Source organism: Acomys minous (assembly GCF_964271855.1).
Source record: "Acomys minous genome assembly, chromosome: 3".
In the NCBI taxonomy this organism is placed as follows: domain Eukaryota; kingdom Metazoa; phylum Chordata; class Mammalia; order Rodentia; family Muridae; genus Acomys; species Acomys minous.
Genome location: NC_140485.1, coordinates 79,926,725 through 79,949,526, shown reverse-complemented (window position 1 = coordinate 79,949,526; position 22,802 = coordinate 79,926,725). Strand labels below are relative to the sequence as shown.

The 22,802-nt window shown below is 43.0% G+C and overlaps 1 protein-coding gene across 1 annotated transcript in view; it reads left to right on the top strand.

Moving 5' to 3' along the window:
* Positions 1-368: 368 nt before the first annotated feature.
* Positions 369-22,802, top strand: part of ITCH (itchy E3 ubiquitin protein ligase) — an 88,732-nt gene continuing 66,298 nt past the window's right edge. Inside the window, exons 1-4 of the mRNA XM_084775767.1 lie at positions 369-473; positions 5,570-5,646; positions 14,677-14,767; positions 21,072-21,213. Coding sequence (XP_084631893.1) covers positions 14,698-14,767; positions 21,072-21,213 — 212 coding nt within the window. The 5' untranslated portion in view covers positions 369-473; positions 5,570-5,646; positions 14,677-14,697. The remainder of the gene's footprint in view (positions 474-5,569; positions 5,647-14,676; positions 14,768-21,071; positions 21,214-22,802) is intronic.

The window sequence follows — 22,802 nt, the reverse complement described above, 5'->3', positions numbered from 1 at the left end:
ACTTTTTAAAAATGCAGATTACAACTCCCTACCCGACCCCCACCCCATCCCAGATCTACTGAGTCAGAAACTGGCGGTGGAGCTCAGCAGCCTGTTTTTAAAAGCTGTTCAAGTGATTCTGAGGAACACTAGAGTTTGGTAACAGTCTTTAGAGGTTCTGGCGGGGGAGGGGGTTTTAAAATAAAAGGAAAGAAGGAAGAACGAAAGAAAAAGAAGGAAAAACAAAAACAAAACCAAAAAAACCCTTGGAGCTGTAGAGCGCGAGACTAGGTAGGTCCAGTTCACCTGGAGGTGAGGAAAAATGATTTACCAGGCTGGAGCGCAAGGCCTGCTGGGGCCTGTAGTCCCGAGTGGGCCTAAGGGGACGCGCCTGCGCACTGGGTGCGAACTCTCTCCAGTCGCTGTAGTCGGGGCTCGGGACCGGCTGCCATCTTAGTGGAGGGACTGAGAAGTCGCCGCCGCCCCGAGTCCCGGTAAGCACCCGCGGGCGGACTGGGGTCAATTCCGTGCTTACGAGGGAGCTTGGATGAAAAGGCATGAGGAATGCGAGGGGTAGAGGAGTGCGGGGCGGGAGTCGGGACCTAGAGCCGGTGCTGCTCTTCCCGCAGCCGACGTCCATGGGGGGCGCCGGGAGAGACGGCTGGTGGCCCGAGCCGGGCGGCGGGTGGGTCAGCGGGACGAGCCGAACTGCTAGTGCCTGGCCTAGGGCCCCCCCCGCCCCGAGCCTGTGGCTCCGCGAGCCCCAAGTTGGGAGGGAGCCGAGCCGCGGCGGACGTGGGCAGGGTCCAGCCCCGCGCCCTGCTGCCGCGCCCGGGGGCTCCTCTCCGGCGGTCCGGCCTACGCGCGGGGCCCGGTGGCAGCGGCCCTCCCGCGCTACGTGGCCCTTGGAGGGGCGGCGGCCTGGCCCACCTGCCACCTGGCAGGCTCTCCCGAGACTTTTGCAAGCTCCCACTCGCGGAGGACCTTCCCTGTGGCTGCCTCCCCTTCCGTCTTGCGCTCCCCTCCTCCCTCCATTGTCCCCCACTCATGGTGGTCCCGGCCCAGGCCGGCGCCGCCGACTTTTGAAGACGTGGAGCTGTCACAGTCCTTCCTAACGAGAGTGGACTTTTCTTTAGCCAAGAAAAAAAAAAGTAGAGGTGAGCGTATCTGAAAGGTAGAAGCCTGATGAGGGCATGACTTTTCAGAATAAGACTCGAGTTTTAATACATGGTTCCAGGCTGCAACTTCAAAAGAGGAGAGGGGAAATATATAGATATAGATATATAGATATATATACACACACCCTAAGTAGGCATTGGGCCTAAAGTTAGAGATGTGACCAGGTGAACTTTGCAAAGTACCCGAAATTCAAGGTTCCCTAGTCACTTGTTTTCTTGGGTGTGTTGGAATCCTGATCTTGTTGAATTTTCTGCTCCTCATTAGCAGCCCCATTGAACATGTTCTGAAGGGAAGGGTGAGGAGAAAAAAGTGAGTTTTTCTTCTTCTTCTTCTTCTTCTTCTTCTTCTTCTTCTTCTTCTTCTTCTTCTTCTTCTTCTTCTTCTTCTTCTTTCTCTTCTTCAAAGTTAGAGAACACACTCTAGCCACCCATCATTGTGGTCTTAAGTGTGGTGCGTCTCTTGTATACTTATCTTATGAAAGTAGGTAAAGAAATGCTGTGTGTGGTCACTCTCAGGGTCGCAGAGGGCTTGGTTCTCATCTGAAATAAAGGGTTTTTTTGGGGGCGGGTGTAAAATTGATGAGATTCAGCCATGAGCATCACAGGTTTACTTAAGGCTTAATTTTGTAGGTTTAGAAAAGATGAAATTATCTTTTGAGCAGTGAATGTACTTTGTGTGAGTTCAGGAACTCAGACTTTAGAATTGCCATCGACAGGATATAGTATGAAACCAAAAGCAACTGCCTAATACTTTTTAAAATTCTATTCTAGAGTAAATAAACTACATTCTTTTAAAAATAGCTTTATATTCATTCATTAACAGACAGACTGAAAAAAAAAAAGAGCCAGGATGACCCATGGTCTCAAAATTTGGTCATTAACATAATTACAAGAGCCTTTACCTTTTGTTTTTGTTTTGAGATAGGATATTGCTTATAGCTGGACTGGCCTAGAATGTACCATGTACACTTAGGCTGGCATTGAACTTCGTTCCATCTCCCTGCCTCTGCCTCCTGAGTGCTGGGAATACATATATGTGCATGCTACCAGGATGGGCTCAGGAGAAATTTCTAGATTTGTTTATTTGTGTGTATGAGCCATGACTTGAGTTGGAGGTTAAAGATAACCCTCTAAAGTGTTTCTTCTTTCATGTGGGTCCCAGGGTTCAAACTCAGGCCACCAGGCTTGCATGGCAGCTACCTTTACTCGCTGAGTTATTTTACTAGACCAGGAGAGATTTTTAAAGGTAGAGTGTGTCACTTAGTTGGTAGAGTGCTTGCTTACTATATGCAGGGCTCAGAGTTTAACTCTCAGCAGCGTTGGGAGGTAAAGCCAGCCTGGACTACTTGAGACCATTTATTTTAAAAAGTGGATGTTTTCAGGTCTCATTTTTGAGATTGATTAGCTCTAGATTGGGTCTATCAATTTATTTAAAAACATGCCTCAGGTAGTTGGGATGGTCTTGGGAACCACGGAGACAAACAATAGTATGGCCATACCAAAGACAGCTCAGAAAGCCTTGAGAGAGGAGTGGAAGTGGCCAGTGTGGGAGTGGCTGAAAGAAGTCGCAAGGTGTGGTTATGAGGGCCACGCTTAGTTGTGTAGGATCTCAAGGTCTATTAGCATAGCTTCCAAATCAGCCAGAGCTACAGTGAGACCCTGTCTCAAAACTGAAGTTCTAGAGCAGTGGTTTTTCCAACTTGGTTGAAATCCCTTTGGCAAATCTCTATCCCCCAAAATATTTACGGTTCATAACAGCAGGAAATTTACAGTTATGAAGTAGCAACAAAAATAATTTCATGGTTGGGGTCCCCACAAGATGAGGAACTGTATTAGCGGGTTGCAGCGTTAGGAAGCTGAGAGCCACTGGTCTGGAGGATGGGTAGGGATGCGGCAGAGGATAGGAAAGGGAAGGAAGGCAGCGAGGAAAGGAAATAGCTTAGTGTCTCCAGGAGGAGTGTGGGAGAAAAGGAGTTCAGTGAGCAGGAAGCAGAGTGGAGGAGAGCACTATGGGACTCAAGGCCAGAGAGGTAAAAGGAGCCAATTCTAGAAAAGTTCTAAGTCTTTTTTTTTTCCCCGAGACAGGGTTTCTCTCTGTAGCCTTGGCTGTCCTGGACTTGCTTTGTAGACCAGACTGGCCTCGAACTCACAGTGATCCGCCTGCCTCTGCCTCCCAAGTGCTGGGATTAAAGGCGTGTGCCACCACGCTCGGCTGAAAAGTTCTAAGTCTTACAGTGCTAACGGTTTTGAATTTTATGTTGTTATAGATAAAGGTTTTTGGGAAAGGAAGTTGGAGTTTGTTCTGAAAGATGGCTCTGGTGATAAAAGTGAAAGGGTGAAAGTGGCTGTGGCACAGCCTCCCTTGTAAGTGACAAAGGCTGGCCTTGGAGGCGGGGCTAATTAAGGGGTTGGGTGTCTCTTTTTGCTAATGCAATAGTGTTGCCATGTTTTTGGATGAGGATTAATTATTTAGGGCTAGTCTGGTTTAAGGGTTCCTTTTCTCTTGTAATATGTTCATTAACATCTTTGAGAAATTAGAATCAGATCAGATGCAGTTTGGACAAGTGCTGTGTTCTATAATTTATTACTATCAACACATTTATCCGCGTTTGGTCAGTGTATTTTTTTTTTTTTTTTTGAGCCTCAGAAAGTTGGTACTTGAGCTTTACAGTTGGAAGAGATTGTTTGCTTTATAGTGGCAAGCGTGTTTAGGTTGTAGGCTAACTTTGATTAGAAATAACTTCTGTGCGTACTGTACTGCCAGGGAGGATTGTAGCTCATGCCTCTAATCCCAGCAATCAGGAGTCTAAGTCGGAAGCATTGACAGCATGGACCACATAGTGAAATCCAGGCCAGTCTGCTTCAGTGTGAGATTTACTCCCGCACCCCCCAAGACAACAACAACAACAGAAGGGAAAAAAAAAAAACAACTGAATTCTGGTTGTGTTAGTTCTCTGAGGAAGTATGATTGATGAGTGATGTCTTTAGTGAACAGCTATCTAGTGGGTAGTGCATGCTTGTGTGTGTGTGTGTGTGTGTGTGTGTGTGTGTGTGTGTGTGTGTGTGCACATGCCACATACATACCTTACTTACACTGGCCCAGTCTCTTAGCTTTCTGTTTTTGTTTTTGAAGACATGGTATCAATGTGTAGACCAGGCTGGTCTTGAACTCACAGAGATTCATCTGCCTGGCCTGCATGGCTAGTTTCAGGCCAGCCAGATAGACACAGTGAGACCTGTCTCAAAAAAAGAAGAAAACGTATATACTTTTTTTTTTCTTTTTTTTTTTTTTAGGTTTTCTGAGACAGGGTTTCTCTTGTGTAGCCTTGGCTGTCCTGGACTCACTTTGTAGACCAGGCTGGCCTTGAACTCACAGAGATCCGCCTGCCTCTGCCTCCCAAGTGCTGGGATTAAAGTTGTGCGCTACCCCCACCCAGCAAAAGATAAATGTTTTACCTAAAGCTCGTTTAGAGCTAGAACTAGAAACAAGTGTTAGAACGCTGGTGTTCTCCACGTTCCTGCTGTGAATGTATGAGTCTAAGAGCATCTGGTGTCAGATAAAAGTCCTTCTAGCCTGTGCCTGTTTATTGTTTGGATAGGAGGCTAATGAAGAAGTAAGCCTAGAATTGAGTTTAGTTTACTTCGTGTGACTCAGGAAATTGAGCTAGTGCTAATAGGAAGCAGCAAGTCTCCAGGCTCCCTTTCCTTTCTTGTGACATACCTCTCTTCTTTGGGGATTGCTTTCATTATAAGAACTAAGGAAAAGTATTTAAGTTTGTTGTTTCTTTCTGTATTTATAGTGCTTAGCCAAATTATGGGTTTATAATAAGCATTCAGTAAAGACATGCTAATTTTTGTGCTGTAAATGATACTGATTTTGGGTGAATATAGATCAGCAAGGGGACTCAGAGAGTAGAATTGTAGCCTTCCCTGTTTGAGAGGTTTGCCTCATCTCGAAATACTAGGTTGTAACTGTTCTCATGAGTAGCAGCACTAGCTAGAAGCTGTCTGAGCCCTGTTCCCCTCCAGTCTGGTAGTGCAACATTGTTGGAAAGTGGCTGCCAGCTCAGCTCTTTTGCTGCTGTTTAAAACTAATGATACTCAGATCTTTGGCGTGCTCCCCCCAATCTTCCTCCTGTCCCTAGGCGTGTCTGTGATCTTTATAGGAGAATATGTGTGCATATGGCCGCCCTGATTGGCAAATGTCCGTCATATCCAAGTGGCTATTATCCCTTACTGTGTAAGTTGCCCTTTTATCTTAACCTATTCTGTATACAGTCTTTCTCATGGACGTATTCTTTTTGAAGGTTTTATGCTGGGGTAATAAAGACCCAGTCTGTGGGAGTCCGAAGGTCATCATGTATCTCTGTTTAGTTAGAGTACTTTGTTAACAGACCCTTCTTCTCTTTCAGGTAACATGCATTTCACAGTGGCCTTCTGGAAACAACGCCTTAACCCAAAGAAGTGACTCAACCAGTGAGAACTTCAGGTGTGGCCACATTCCTGTGAGAGACATTTGGGGGCAGTATGGAGCACCTGCTGTGGAGAGCTGGGTGGCAGAGTGTTAGTAGTTATAGCAGTTGGCTTTTTCTACTTGTGCTGTGTTATAGGTATTACCTTCTTACACATGTCCAGACAGATGTGTGTCATGGTTAAGAAGTAGAGGAATTGCCCAGCAGCTGTGCACGCCTTTAATCCGAGCACTTGGGAGACAGAGGCAGGTAAATCTCTGAATTAGAGGCCAGCTGTTCTACAGAGTGAGTTTTAGGATGGCCAGGGCACCAAAGAACCCTGTCTTGGGTCAGGGGGGAAAATGGAGGAGCATACTAACATGCAAAAAAATAGAAAAGATCTGAGACCTGATTTTATTTTAATTGGCAGTCTATGTAACTTTGTCGACTTTCTTAGTCCTATTGGCTTCAGGTTATCTGTCTTCCATATAGATATATTCTATCTACCTTTGTTTGTTTGTTTGTTTGTTTTTTGAGACTGGGTTTCTCTGTGCAGCCTTGGCTGCCCTGGACTCACTTTGTAGACCAGGCTGGCCTCGAACTCACAGCGATCTGCCTCCCGAGTGCTGGGATTAAAGGTGTGCGCCACCATGCCTGGCTTCTATCTATCTTCTATATATATCTGTATTCTTTTCTACCTTCCTGGGATTATTGTGAGGACCAAATAAAACACTACCCATTAAATCTTCAGAAATGAAAATACGAGGCTGAAGATGTAGTTCAGTTGCCTGTCTGGCATGGGTGTAGCTGCAGGTGCAGTCCACTGGATTAATTGGGTGTAGTGGCACAAGCCTGTGATCCCATGACCATCAGCAGGGCAAGGTTGTGTTTGGCTACATCGTGATTTTGGAGCCCATCCTAGCATATATGAGATCCTGTCGGGGAAAGAAAAAAAAAAAGAAAGAAAAGAAATTTTAATTCATAGCATAAGACATCTAAGCTGGGCCGTGGTAGTACATGCCTTTAATCCCAGCACTCAGGAGGCAGAGCCAGAGCAGGCAGATATCTGAGTTTGAGGCTAGCATGGTCTACATAGTGAGTTCCAGGACAGGCAGGGCTATACAGAGAAACTCTATTTTGAAAAACAAAACAAAACAAAACAAATAAGAAAAGACATCTAGATCTTTAAGATAGGAGAAATGGTACTAGTATTATAAGGAAAACATTATAAGATGGGTTACTATAATAGGTCAAGAAGGAGTAGAGCTGGGGGATGTGACACACACCTTAAACCTAGCACTCAGGAGACAGAGGCAGAGAAGTGAGTTCTGTGAGTTCAAGGCCAGCCTGGTCTACATAGCAAGCTCCAGGTCAGCCAGTGCAACATATTGAGACCCTGTTTGCTTAAAAAAAATAAAAATAAAAAGTTGGACATGATGGCGCACACTTATAATCCCAACACTCAGGGAGGCAGAGACGGATTGCCGTGAGTTCCAGGCCAGCCGGATCTACAAAGCAAGTCCAAGACAGCCAAGGCTACACAGAAAAACCCTGTCTTGAAAAATGAAGAAGCAAACAAACAAAGACAATAACCCTCCCCACAAAAACAAACAAACAAAACAGAGTAGAGAAAGATTACAGTGTGTGTGAAATAAAAAATAAAATGAAAAGCTGGGCGTAGTGGTGCAAGCCTTTAATCCCAGCACTCAGGATGCAGAGGCAGGTGGATCACTGTGAGTTCGAGGCCAGCCTGGTCTACAAATCGAGTCTAGGACAGCCAGGGCTACACAGATAAACTCTGTCTCAAAAACAAAACAAAACAAAACAAAAAAGTAGCTCAGGGGAAGGTGAACTATTAGATAAGGAAACTGAAGAGAGAATTTGGTGTATATGTCCAAAGGAATTATAGTCAGTACCTCTGAGAAATACCTGCACTGCTCTAGGTTTGCTATAGCGTTTACAATAGCCAAGATAATAGAAACACAGGCATGTCTGTTAATAACTGTAAATGGGTAAATGTAAAGTATATATTTTATACATATATACATGTATATGTTTTATATGTAATATATATAATTATGTATATATGTAATAGGAAGTACTACTTGACCTTAAAAAGAAGGAAATCTGCCCATTTAGGAAAGCATAGCTGAACCTGAAAGACATATGTCAGGTAAATTAATACACGAATAGGTATATGGTCTCACTGATATAGAGAATAAAGAAAAGTCACTCTTAGAAATGGAGAGAAGGGTGCAACCAAGAGCTGAGTATAGAAAATGTGGAGATGTTGATCAAAGGGTACAAACTCAAGAGTTAAAGGATGAATAAAATTTGAAAACTCATTGGACATAGTAGCTAATAATGGTAATCCCAGCTCTTGTAAGACTGAAGTAGGAAACTTGTGATTTGAGGTTAGCCTGGGCTAGTTGGTGAGACTTTTTTCTCCTGTTAGCCTCTGCAGAACTCAGGAATAATAAGGGGCTTGAGATCCACAAAAAGAGTAAAATTTGGGCTGTAGAAATGACTTGGTTGGTATAGTGTTGTACAAACACGTGGACCTGAGTTTACATCCCCAGAACCTCCCTAAGGAGCTAGGCAGAGTGGCACAGTGGCACAGTGGGGAGTGCGGAGCAGAGATAGGCAAAGCCACCCAGAAGAGCCAGTGATCAGTGAGAGGCCCTGTCTCAAGAAATAGGGTGTAAAGCTGAGACAAGACCTGGGCCGTTGCTTATGGAGCCACAGCCACGTGCGTGTGTTAAATGTGCCTCTTGTCTCAGCCCTTCCTTTCCTTTCTCCTGCCTCTTCCCAAAGCATGCTTTCCCTGGTTCTCGACTTTGTTGTTCTTTTTCCTGTAGTTAGGCCCCTCCTGCTTTTAGCCATGCTGCTGCTCATCCACTCCATGGCTAGCCTCCATTGCTGAACGTGTGGTTTAAATGGCATGGCGTTTTCTCTTCTTCCTTGTCATTTTCCTTCTCCTGACAGCTGCTGAGATTTGCAGCTTGCCTGTTCTGGGGTTTTAAAATCTAAAAAAATTACCCCCAGGTGTACAGAGAAAGAACAAGCAAGTAAGCTTCATCTGTATACCTCTAGCTTTTTACTCATATACACAAAGTACATATATCATAAATACCACCGCACACACATGCGCGCGCACACACACACAGCAACACATGCATGCAGGAGTGAGCACGGACAAATACATGCGCGCGCGCGCACACACACACACACACACACACACACACACACACACCCACCTGGCTGAGGTCTTCTCTTAAACACCACACATACACACACACACACACACACACACACACACACACACACACACACACCTGGCTGAGGTCTTCTCTTAAACACACACACACACACACACACACACACACACACACACACGAAAAAGGAAAAGGGGGAAAAAAAAAGAAGGGAAAAAACAAGCCATCCCTGAGGGATTAGTGCCTGACTGTAACCTTGAGATTTTAGTTTTCAATCACTATCTCTTTGGACATACTCAGTCACACTTATCTCCACTGTGAACATTAATGTTTATTATGCTGTCATCTGTGTGACCTTTAGATTTAGTTTGTGTTAACCAATCTCCCTTGTAAATGCTTAAGATAGGAGAAGGCTTGGGTGGCTTAAGTGAAGGAGTCTCATTTGCTGTAATGAAATGCTTACTTAAATGTACTGGTTTGTTCTTGTTTTTATTTTTATTGTATGTGCTCTGGTGTTTTTCCTGCATGTATATCTGTGTAAGAGTGTCCGATTCCTCCAGAGCTAGAGCTATAGACAGTTGTGAGTTTAGCCCTATCTTAACCACTGAGCCCTCTCTAGCCCTAAATGTGCTCTTTTTGATAGTTATGGAGAGAAAGGAAGGAGATGATGATGTGATTGGTGAAGGATAATAGAACAGAAATGGTAAGAGGGAGAATAGTTATGTGAGGTTGCACAGAAGTTGTTTCAGATGGTCCAAGGCATGAAAATGAAGTATATAGATTTTTAAAAGGGGGAAAAAGAAGGTGTTCTCTGCAATAAAGAAGAAACTGGCTAGCATTCCTTCAATGATCGTCATCTTACCAGAAAAAGTAGTCTTCCAGAAAGAAATGTACTGAAAGAGACTTTCTGTTTCCAAACACCTTTAAATGTTCCTCAGAGTATCCGTTTTACCCCAGCTCACAAAGCAGTTCTTCTGGGAAAGATAGCTGGAATATTTGTGTTGTAGTTTTTGAATTCTATAATCTTCCACGGTTGACTTAAATCTCTCAGGATCTTACAATGTTCTCCATAGCCCCAAAAATGAAAAGACAGGGCAGCTACTCCTGGTCTTGAGCTCACTGTGTGACTAAAGAGGACCTTTATGTTTGAGCGTCCTAAGTGCTGGGATTCCTGCCCACCCCCACCCCGGGACGTCTCAGATGCCTTTTTTTTTTTTTTTTTTTTTTTTACCTTTATTTTAAGTGCATGGGTGTTTTGCCTGTATGTATGTCTATGTGAGAGTGTCAGATCTGGGAGTTAAATACTGTCAGCTGCTATGTGGGTACTGGGATTTGAACCCCGGTCCTCTGAAAGAGTAGTTAGTATCCCCAACTCCTAAGCCATCTCTCCAGCCCCTCAGATGTCTTCTTGTTTACTGATTATGCTCTATGTTTTATATGTCAGGTCACTGCTTTCTTAGGGCTTTGGTCTTTCTTTTCTTTTTTCTTTCTTTCTTTCTTTTGGTTTTTTGAGACAGGGTTTCTCTGTGTAGCCTTGGCTGTCCTAGAACTCACTATGTAAACCAGGCTTGCCTTGAACTCAAGAGATCCCCCTGCCTCTGCCTCCTGAGTGCTGGGATTAAAGGTATGTGCCACTAGTGCCCAGCCTCTTAAGGCTTTGCTAACATCACCATACAATAGTCACAGTTTTACAGGTGAGAAGCCAGAGCCAGCCTTAATTCCAACACTCGGAGGTAGAGGCTGGTGGATATCTCTGAGTTTGAGGTCAGCCTGGTCTGTTCTACATATTCGAGACACCCTGTCTTTTAAAGAGGGGAGCATGTTCTCTTACCTTCTGCTTTAAACTTTGGCACAAAGACTTGAAGGAAACAAAGCATAGAAATGCGGGTTTGTTTATTTTTTTGAAACTGGGTCTCATGTACCCCAGGCCTCTTAAGTTGCTATGTAGCTGACGCTGGCCCTGCACTCATGAGCCTCCTGCCTTTACCTGCCAGCGCATACAGTACTGGCTTAAATTGTTAACACTTAGTAAGTGTTTATTGAGCTGCTGCTATGTTAGGTCCCAAGGGCTACTCAAATAGAAAATTCCTCCTGCTTTAAGGATTTGTGAGGTTTTGGGTTTTTTTTGGCTTTTTGTCAGGAAAACAAAGCTTTCGAGCAGTCAAATTTCAGTAAAAAAGCTTACATGGCATTGAAATATAAAATGTTTATCTCATATTTCCTGGTTTCTTTAGCATAACTGAATATATTCCAGGTACCATGCTGCTGAGTATCAACCTGGGCTTTATTAAGAGAACAGTGACATGGGTCTGGGGGTCTAAATGGAGGACCACCCAGTCTTCACAAAGCCTTCAGTTCAGCCCACAAGCATGGCAGAGTGATCCCTCTCAGGAGATCAGAAATTCATGGTTGTTTTTAGTTAAGTAGTTAACTTTAGCTACTTTAGTTAATTAAGTAGCAAGTTTGAGCCTCGTGGGTCTACATGAGACTCCCCAAGAGAAGAAAGACTAGAAAGAAGAAAAAGCAGTATCTGCTAGGAAGAAACCTGCAATTTCTCTCCACATCTAGAAACTTTACCCTAATATTTAGATACATTTTTCTATTCCAGAAAAGAGAAGCATATTCATACCCTACCATTTATAGTAAGAACTCTTGCGTATTGAGCTTAGTCCCTACAGAAAGGCGAACAGTGGCTTGCTTGCTTTCTGGTTTTTGTGTTTGTTTTGGGTGTATATGTGTATGGCAAATGCACGCACATATGGATTAGAATAGAAGAGGGACGTGAGGTGTCGTGTCACTCTGCACCGTATGCCCTGCTTGAGTCCCTGACAGAGCTGGGCTGGCTGCCCTGGCAGTCCTCTTGCCTGTGCTCCTCACCACACTGGAGTTCGGCGTGTGTCATGCTTGGCTTTTTCCATAGGGGCGTGTGTTTGAACTCAGTTTCTCATGATTGAGCACAGCATGTGGGTTTTCCACTAAACTGTCCTTGAGGCCCATGAGAAGCTTGCTTTCTAAGGAAATAGATATTGTTTTATTGGGCTTCATATTTTTTAAAAAACAATTTATTTTTATGTTATATACATTGATGTTTGGACTACATGTATGTCTGTGTGAGGGTATCAATACAGACAGTTGTGAGCTGGGTGCTGGGGATTGAACCTGGGTCCTCTGGAAGAGCAGTCAGTACTCTTAATTGCTGAACCATCTCTCCAGCCCACTTCAGTTTTACATTTTATGAAAGAAAACTTTTTTTTTTTTTTGTCTTTTGAGACAAGGTTTCACTGTGTATCCCTAGCTGCCTTGGAACTCACTCTGTAGACCAGGCTGGCCTTGAACTCACAGCGATCTTCCTGCCTCTGCGTCTTTGGGATTAAGATATGTGTCACCACCACTACCCAACAAAATGTGTGTGTGTGTGTGTGTGTGTGTGTGTGTGTGTGTGTGTGTATGTGTGTGTGTATGTGTGTGTATTGGTCGGTCATGTGTGCTACAGTGCATGTGTGGAGAGGTCAGAGGACAGCTTGTAGGAGTAGGGTCTCTCTTAAAACCCTGTGAGTTTTGGGGATCAAACTCAGGTTGTTGGGGTTGACAGCAAGTACCTTTATCTGCTATTCTACATTTAGGTGACTAGTTTGCTTCTTAGTCATTAGTGTAAATAAGGAGAAAGATCTATGACACAGTCTTGATAACAGGAAAAGTCCACTTTTAGACGTTAACTGCTTTAGAGTTAGAGACATTGGGCGTTTCATATATTGGCAGTGTGATCTTGGCCAAATTGTTTAACCTGTTTATGCCTTAGTTTTCTCATCTGTAAACTGGGAATATATTCTTAGGGGTCTTGTCTCTGCTTGAACCGGACTTGGCTTATAGAAATCATGAAATGCCATTCGTTATGGGTTCCCAACATTACCTCGGCTTTGTCTTTTAGAAAAACCTCAACTTGCTCAGGCATGGTGGCGCACGCCTTTAATCCCAGCACTTGGGAGGCAGAGGCAGGCAGATTGATGTGAGTTGGAGGCCAGCCTGGTCTACAAAGTGAGTCTAGGACAGCCAAGGCTACACAGGGAAACCCTGTCTTGAAACCCCCGCCCCCCCCCCCCCGAAGAAAAACCCCAACTTATAGTCATCATATTGGTTGACTCAGAAAACCTTTCTAGGGAGAACATTGTAGACTAAGATGTTTGTAAGAGCTAGGTAAATTTTTTTTGGTTTTTCAAGACAGGGTTTCTCTGTGTAAAGGCCCTGGCTGTCTTGGACTCACTTTGTAGACCAGGCTGGCCTTGAACTCTGAGATCTGCCTGCCTCTGCCTCCTGAATGCTGGAATTAAAGGTGTGCACTACCACGCCTGGCTGGTAGATAAACATTTAAGTCTATGACAGACCAGAGTGAGACTTTGAGAACTTGGGAATTCATATCCTAAGAGGGCAACTGTGAAAGTAGCTTTGGCTCCTTATTTTTACAGAGTATCATGTGCTATAGGTGGACTTTGTACTCCCTACATAGTAAAGAATGACCTTCAACTTTTAAATTTTTTCCTTTTTTAAAAAAAAGATTTATTTATTTATCATGTATACAGTGTTTTGACTGCGTGTATGCTTGTAAGTCAGAAGAGGCTAGATCTCATTATAGATGCTTGTGAGCCACCATGTGCTTGCTGGGAATTGAATTCAGGACCTTTGAGAGAACAGACAGTGCTCTTAACCTCTGAGCCATCTCTCCAGCTCCTTAAATTTATTCTTATTGTGTAAGGATGGGGTCATGTTCTCATGGAGGTCAGAAGACTATGTTTTAGAGTTGCTTCTCTCTTTCCACTATTGCATGGGTTCCAAATATTGAACACAAGCCCTGAGGTTTGTGCAACCAAGTGTTTTACTGCCTAAGCTACTCACCAGCCCCATGACTTTGAAGTTGTTGATCCTCTGCCTCCTGGGCACTGAGATACACTGTGTGCATGCACCACTTGGTGGTATTGGGGTTTGAACCCAGGATTTCCTACATACCAGCTGAGCTACACGCCCATCCTTTTATGTGTAGGTGACATGCCACTCACGGCAGTCCTCCTTCTCCAACCTCTCATGGGCTGTGATTACAAGCTTGAGCCACCAATACTCTACTTTTTATATTTTGTGAGTCTTACTTTGTAGTCCAGGCTAACTTTGAATTTTAGGCTACCAGCCTTAGTCTTGTGAGTGGAATTTGAGATTGATTACAAGTCTATGGGTCAGAAAATGGGAGTAGATTGACTGACTGCTGTGCCTTTGGGCTTCTTAGGCTCAAAGAAGTCTCTGTTCAGCTTTGTTCTTGACAGGCACTGGAGGTTTGCTCCCTGTCGCCTTACTCTTCTTTGGTAAGTTGGTGGTGGCTCTAGTTCCCTTTCTCCTGGGACCGCCTGACTTCTTCACTGGTGGTACTAGTTCCTGCCAGAGCCGACAGTGCTGGGAAGCGAGGCAGAGCTTGTACTGTCTTATGATGTAGCTTTAGTCAGAGAGGCCAGCATTCCACTGTGGGAAAGGAACTACAGAAGCGCCTGAAGGCAACAAGTCTGGATACCCAGAGGGAGGGGAGAAGCTCAACTGGTACCCAACAGCCAGACTGCAGCTATTTCCATATTTTTATTTGATTTTTGTTTTTTTCTTTGTTTGGTTTTTTGAGACAGGGTTTCTCTGTGTAACAGCTCTGGCTGTCCTGGAACTTGCTCTGTAGTCCAGGCTGGCTTTGAACTCACGGAGATCCACCTGCCTCTGCCTCCTGAGTGCTGGGATTAAAGGCGTGCGTCACCATTGCCCAGCTATATCCGTATTTTTAAATGGAAAATTTTGATGTTAATAGTATCTTGTTTGTCTTGTTTTCAGGTTTGCTGTCTTGTTGATGGTATGTCTGCTAGTGAATCACAGCTTGATTCAATGGGTAGCCTGACCATGAAGTCACAACTTCAGATCACTGGTAAGTCTTTAAAAGGTGCAATACCTTATATCTCTGCCTCCTTATTAAAAATAATCTTGGTGCTGGAGAGGTGGCTCACTGGTTAAGAGTACTTGTGGCTCTTCTTTCCAGTACTCATATTATAGATGGGAGCTTACAACTCCCAACTCCAGGGGACCCAGTGACCTCTTTTGGCCTCTTTTGTACTCAATGTGGTATTCACACACACATACATATATCTGAATTTATTGTGTGTGTGTGTGTGTGTGTATACACACACACACACATACAGACATATATGTATGTATGTATTAAAAAAATCTTGTGAGGGTGACTATTCAGGTAGCAAGCTGTCTCTGTCATCTTCTCATTTGGAAAGCTACGAGCCCGCACTCCCCGAATATTCAGCTAATCAAGTTTATTCCTTCTTAAATCTCTGATGGAGTTGAAGACCAGGTAGCTTACTTTTACAAATTGTTTAGGGGTGAAGATATTTTTAGGTCTAGATAAATGTTTTAAGTTGATAATGACAAGATGTGATGGAGATTGATTTACATTCAGAATTTTAGATGTACCAAGATAGGAAAGATGTTTTCTTCAAGACTGTCAAATACAAATAGCCAAAACACTAAGAATGTAACATTTATATAATTCCTGATTGTGTTATAGTTCTTCTTGCTATAGGTAGTTTATTGTATATATGTGTAATAATATAAATGTATATGTTAAAAAAAAACAAACCTTGTGAGGGTGCTGGGTGTGGTGGTCCATGCCAGTGATCTCAGCACCTGGGGAGGCAGAGGCAGGCAGATTTCTGTGAGTTTGATGCCAATCTGGTATACAAAGCAAGTCCAGGACAGCCAAGGCTATACTGAAACCCTGACTTGAAAAAAACAAAAACAAACAAACAAAAATCTTGTGAGAAAAAAAACATTTAGTAGGCTATTATATCAAGGCACCAAATCAGTATTTGATGATTGAATACATAAACAGAATGTTAGGGTATATTGTAAAGTGATACTTTTTATTCTATTTTAACTGGGTTCCTAATGTCTCTCCCTTCCTCATCCCAATCCTGTCCAACACTCTAACATTAGGTAGGAGAGAAAAAAAGTCAGTGGGGAGAGGGGGTGTAGTTATCTTTAGCTACTTCCTGCTGGTTAGGGTTGTTGGGTTCCTTGGGGCAAGTCCAGTCTTTGTCTCAGGATATTGCCAACTTCTCATCAAACTATCCAGTAACCAGGAGCAGCAGTGGGGAGTACCAGCATTTTTTCTTCCCCAACCCCTTATCTCTCTGGGCTCTGGCATTTATTCCTCTCCAGAGTCCTCAGAATTAAACTATTTGCAGCTGGCAAAGAACTCTGCTCACAGCCCACACGAGGAAAATAGTCTGCTGCTGTGAACAATCTGAATCAGCCCCATATCCCACACCTGGGATTATAACAAAAACGTGTTTATATATCACAACTGAGTTATTTTGTTTTGTTTTCCAATACAGAGTTTCTCTGTGTAACAGCTCTGGCTGTCTTGCACTCACTTTGTAGACTAGGCTGGCTTCAATCTCACAGAGATCTGCCTGCCTCTGCCTCCCAAATGCTGGGATTAGAGGTGTGTGCCACTACTCTAGTCACAGTTTTTGTTTTGTTTTATTTTGCTTTTTTCTTTTTCTGAGACAGAGTTTCTCTGTGTAACAGCTCTGACTGTCTTGGACTCGCTTTGTAGACCAGGCTGGCTTCGAACTCAGAGATCCGCCTGCTTCTGTTTTTGTAGTCATTAATTGCTTATGCTGCTTCTCTAGGCGTGGGTCTTAGAAGATTTCCCCTGAGCCATGGTGGCATCGCCTGATGATGCCATTGTGCAGGTCTTGTTTAAGGGACTATCTTGTTGAGATTTCATGGGTACAACTTCCCTGTCATATATAGAAGAAGACACTGCCTTGCAGCTGATGTTCAGGGCTTCTGGCTTTTCAAATCTTTCTGCTCCCTCCCCTGCAGTGCTCCCTGAGTCTCAGCTGTAAGGATTGTGTTGTAGATGTAGCAGTTGGGTTTGACCACTTGGGGATTTCTATGATGGGGTCTGTCTGCTGCAAAAAGAAGCTCCTTTTATGAGAGGTAAAAAATACACTGCTCTACGGATATAAGGATAGGTAGGTTCTTGGAATGCAGTAAGGAATTACACTGGGTTAGGACAGTGGCAGGAATAGGTTTTCATCTGGGGTCCATGACCTCATCAACCACAGGTAGTTGGCTAGTTCTGTGGTAGCAGGCATGAATTCTCTCCAGTTGAGTGGGCCTTGAATTGGATTAAACAGCCGGGTGGTGGTGGTGCACGCCTTTAATCCCAGCATTTGGGAGGCAGAGGCAGGTGGATCTCTGTGAGTTCAAGGCCAGCCTGGTCTACAGAGCAAGTTCAGGACAGCCAAGGCTACACAGAGAAACCATGTCTAGAAAAACAACAACAACTTGGATTAAACAGCTGCTAGTTATCCCTAAGATTAAGTGTCACTATGTACCATCGTGAGTATCTTGCTGTGCTGTCATTGCTGGGATTACAGGCCTCACCCCTGGCTAAGACTGTTGGTTGCTTTTCTTCCTTAGCAGCTTGCTTAGCACCTTCGCCTACTCTGGGAGCTAGTCCACAGGGCAGGGCCTTCCAGGCCAGTTCTAGCCTACCCCGAGAGCTAGTCCACAGGGCAGAGCCTTCCAGGTCAGTTCTAGCCTACTCTGGGAGCTAGTCCACAGGGCAGGGCCTTCCAGGCCAGTTCTAGCCTACTCTGGGAGCTAGTCCACAGGGCAGGGCCTTCCAGGTCAGTTGTAGCGATTCTCCCAAGTCCTGTCTCTAGAGTGTGCGGTGTCTTTAGCGATAGGGTGTTATCTTCAACATCTGGGGGGGCAAGTTAGAGCAACGGCAATAGCCTATATTGTTTTGGGAAGTTTTTAGATTCTCCTGACCAACAGCTCAAAGAGAGGTTTTCCACATCTGGCACTGTTTTTTTTTTGTCTTTTTGTTTGTTTTTTGTTTTAGATGTCTGTTGCTCTTAGGGAAAGCATTATCACCCTTGAGTAGTGTACTTTCATTTAAAAAATATGTATAAGTATGTATACATACATTTATATATCTAATGTATATATAAGCTATATTTGTTTTTTTTTTTGATAGATGTCAGGTTTATTAAAAGATTTCATAGAGCTTATATATTACATATGTAATATTTATCTACATAGTTACAATGGAATAACATACAGCAGTTAAAAAGAATGATACCACATATTATGTACTAACAATATGTCTATTAAAACAGCAAAGTACAAAATTTTGTGTAGTAGGTGGTCTCTAGTGAAGAAAGATGGCTATAGAAATATAAATGTGGATAATAAGCTATATTTGTGTAAATGCTTAGTCATATTATATATATATGATATGTATTTTTAAAATATAATTTATTTAATTATACCCTAGATGCATTAGTATGAAGGTGTCAAAATCCCCGGAACTGAAACTACAGACAGTTGTGAGCTGCTGTGTGAATGCTAAGAGTCGAACCTGGGTCCTTTGGAAGAGCAAACAGTGCTCTTTTTTTGTTGTTGTTGTTTTTGTTTTTGTTTTTTGAGACAGGGTTTCTCTATGTATCCTAGGCTGTCCTGGACTCACTTTTGTAGACCAGGCTGGCCTCGAACTCACAGAGATCCACCTGCCTCTGCCTCCCGAGTGCTGGGATTAAAGGCGTGCGCCACCACGCCTGGCTGCAAACAGTGCTCTTAACCACTGAGCCATCTCTCCAGCCTATATATGTATTTTTAAGTAAACATAAAATATTTCCCTGTGACTTTTTAAAATCTCCTTAGTGTTTCTTAGCCCTCCTCCCCCTTTCTCTGTGTTCCCTTCGCCTCCCCTAGTTGCCTCCCTTCTCCTCATTTCCCCATTCGTAGCACCCGTGTCCCGCCCACTCCCATGACCTCTTTTTCCTTTCCTGGTTTCTGCAGTTATACCGAGTTAGACACTCACATCTAAAGATTCAGCTACGACCCACAAGTGAGAGAGAACATGCAGCTGGTGCCTTTCTGGGCCTGGGTTACCTCACTCAGAATAATGGTCTCCAGTTCTATCCATTTACCTGAAAATTGCACGATTTCACTGTTCTTTACAGTGAATGGATTCTGCTGTATAGATGTACAACGTTTTCATTATCGCTTAGTCAGCTGAATACTTACATTGTTTCCATTTTCTTGCTGTTATGAGTGCGGCAGCAGTGGAAATGGCTGAGCAAGTATCTGAAAAGTAGGGTGTCCTTTGCCGTATAGCAAGGAGTAACATAGCTGGGTCAGATGGGATATCTACTTTTCGTGTTTAGGGTTCTCTACACTGGTTTTCATAGTAGTGACACCAGTCTTCAGTTCCACCAGCAGTGAATGAAGATTCTGATTTGCCCATATCTTCACCAGCATTTGTTAATCAGTTTATTTATTTTTGTTTTAGCTTAGTCATTCTGATTGGAGAAAGATGAAGTCTCAGAAAAACTTTGATTTTCATTTCCTGAATTGCTGATGATGTTAATTAAACACTTTTCCCCCCTGAGACAGGGTTTCTCTTTGTGAGTCTTGGACTCACTTTGTGGACCTCTGCTGTAATTAAACACTTTTAAGGGTAGTTATTACCCATTTTTATTTCTTCTTTTGAGAACTGTGTTCTTATTCATAGCTTGGAGTTCTTTGTTTATATTGGATATTAATCCCTTATCAAAGCTGTAGCTGGCAAAAATTTTCTTCCTTTTCTCTCAATTGATTATTTCCTTTGTTGTAAGAAGACTTTCAGTTTTATGAGGTCCCATTTATCAATTGTTGGCCTTAATTCAGGAACAAATAGAGTCAGTCCTTGTAGCCACTGAGCCATCTCTCCAGTCCCCTTTGATCTCTTTTATTTGTTTTGTTTTGTTTTCTGAAACAGGGTTTCTCTGTGTAGCCTTGACTGTCCTGGACTCACTTTGTAGACCACACTGGCCTTGAACTCACAGTGATCCTCCTGCCTCTGCCTCCCCGAATGATGGGATTACAGGTGTGCGCCTCCGCTTCTGGCTCCTCTTTGATCCGTTTTTTAACATACAGCTTTAAACTTCGCTCTTAGGACTGCTTTTAATGTGTCCCAGAGGTTTTGCTGGTTCATTTTCATTTAATTTGAGGGAATTTTTATTTTATTCTAGATTTCTTCCTAAGCTTCTTTGACTCGTCCATCATTCAGTAATAATGTTTAATCTTCATGAGTTATGTAATTACTAGAGATTCAGTTGATTTTAAGCTTTATTGCATTATAGTGGGATTAGTATACACAGTAATTCAGTTTTCTGAATTTCTTGAGATTTGTTTTGTGTTCTGATATGTGGTCAGTTTTAAGAAGCTCCCATGGGCTCCCGTGTAGATTGTGCGGCCTTTGGTGGTGGGTGGAATATTCTGTAGGTATGTTAGGTCTGTGTGATGTATTATGCTGCTTTTATTTATTTACTTTGCATTTTGTTTTGCTGGATAAGATCTCATAATTCAGTCTTGTGCCTAATATGATATGTAACCAAGGAAGACCTTAAACAGGAGCCCCTCCTGCTCCCCACCTCCTACCTGCTGGGGTTGTAGACATATGCTGCCAAGCCAGGTGTAACAATTTTGGAATGATTTTTGTCTCTCCGGAATTAATCCTGTATCCATTAGCATCACAGATCCTTTCCTCTGGGTAACTGCAGATCTAGTCATTCACTTACCCACGTTTTGTGCATGTGGATCTCTCATGTCCAGTTCTGTCCTTTGGTGTCTTCCTTCACTTACCATGTTTTCATGGTTCATTCATGTTGTGTCATGTATCAGTACTTCATTTTGTTCTGTTGTCAATAGTGATTCCATTGTGCTAATGTACAATATTTTATTTATGGGGTTTTTTTTTAGTTGATGGATGGATGGATGTTTGGATTGTTTCAGCTTTTATTTGTTTACATTGACTGTGTGTGTGTGTGTGTGTGTGTTGTGCATTGCAAGTATACATGTGCAGCCAGGCATGGTGGCACACGCTTTTAATCTCAGCACTCAGGAGGCAGAGGTAGGGAGATCGCCAGCTTGGTCTATGGTAGCTGAGTATCTGATGTATAGAAGTCTTGTATGTATGTTTCTATTTACTAGGATAGGCCAAAATATAAGAAATAGAAATCTCACAAACAAATAAATGAAATTATTTTAGGGAACATCTGCTTCTAAATAAAAACTACTTTAATCTTTGATGAAATGTCATTGACCAAGGAGTAAACTAATATTTCAAATATTAAAGTGTTTTCTCTTTTCTTTTACAGTCATCTCAGCCAAACTTAAAGAAAATAAAAAGAATTGGTTTGGACCAAGTCCTTATGTAGAGGTCACAGTAGATGGACAGTCAAAGAAGACAGAAAAATGCAACAATACAAACAGTCCCAAGTGGAAGCAGCCCCTCACGGTGTAAGTTTCTACAGGGCGGTGCTTGTTTAGTGCCTGAGCAGAGACCATGCTGATATGGGAAGAACTTTTTATAATAGCCTCTCCTTTTAATTTTAGTTCTCAGTTAAAACACATTTCATATGTGAATATTATTTTTACATCATTATAATAGCCTTTTAAAAAGACTTACTTTATTTTATGTGTTTGGGTGTTTTGCCTGCATAGATGACTGTGCTCCAAATGTGTGTAATACCCTTGGAGGTAAGAAGCAGGTGTCACATCCCTGGGGCTGGAGTTTGAAATGTTTGCTGGACACCGCGTTTATGCCAGGAACAGAATCCATTTCCTCTGAAAAAAGCAGCAAGCGCTCTTAACCCCTGAGCCGTCTTTCTGGTCCCAATGACCCTTTTCTTAAACTAGGACTGAGTCAGGTAGAGAATAACTCACTTCTTAAAACGTTTTTGTTTTGATTCTGTTGTTTTGAAGCAGGGTCTCACTGGGCTTCTCTGTGTAGCTCAGGCTGCTCTTTGAACTCTGCAGTCCCTTGCCTCAGGCCTCCTGAGTACAAGCACTATAGGTGTACTTCCATCCCAGCACTTCACCCCCTACCCCCTCTTGAGACAAGATCTCTCTTTCATGTAGCCCTGGCTGTCCTGGAACTCTCTCTGTAGACCAGGTTGGCCTAGGTCTCTGCCTGCCAAGTGCTGGGATAAAAGGTGTGCACCACCACTGCCTGGCAATTCTTTTTTTTTTTTTTTAATAGGTTTTATGTGTATGTGTATATATGTGTTGGGTGTAGTAGTGCATGCATACAACCCCAGCCCTCCTCAGGCAGAGACAGGAGGATTGCAAGTATTAGGTAACCTGGACTACATTGTAAACCCCTGTTTAAAGAAATAGTTTTGTATTTTCAAAATTATAGTGCCCCTGCAAACCAACATTCAATTTTGTTATATTTTAAAAATGTTGCCCAGTGTGGTGTCACACGCCAATAATCCCAGCACTCTGGGAGGCAGAGGCAGGAGGGTCTGTATGAGTTTGACGCCAGCCTGGTCTACAAAGTAAGTCTAAGACAGCAGGGTCTACACAGAGAAACCCTGTCTCAAACAAGCCCCCCCCCCCCAAAAAAAGAAAAGGTATGCCAAAAAGGTTGTATTTTTTATTCTATAATACTTTTTTCATTTATTTTTATTTTAAAAATATTCTGTTATTATTTTTTATTTATATGTGTGTGCGCATCTGAGTGTGGGCACCCTCAAAGGCCATAAGAGACTACAGGTTCTCTGGTCCTTTTGAAGCACATTTAGTGCTTTTAACTACTGAATAGCTATCACTCCAGCCTCTGTTTTAATTTGTTTAAATTAATTTATTATTATGTTGTGTGTTGATGAAGGTGTGCGTGCTGTGCTGTTGATGAGGATAGGGGATAACTTGATGGGGCCAGTTTCCTCTTACCTTTATGCAGGTTTCTGAAACTGAACTAGGTCACTAGACTTGTATTACAAGCACTTCACACCCCTTGCCATCTTGCCAGCCCCTTATGTCCCTGCTTTTATATGACCTTAATGTAATACTCATATCATGGTTACACTTCTGGCTGAATGTGTACA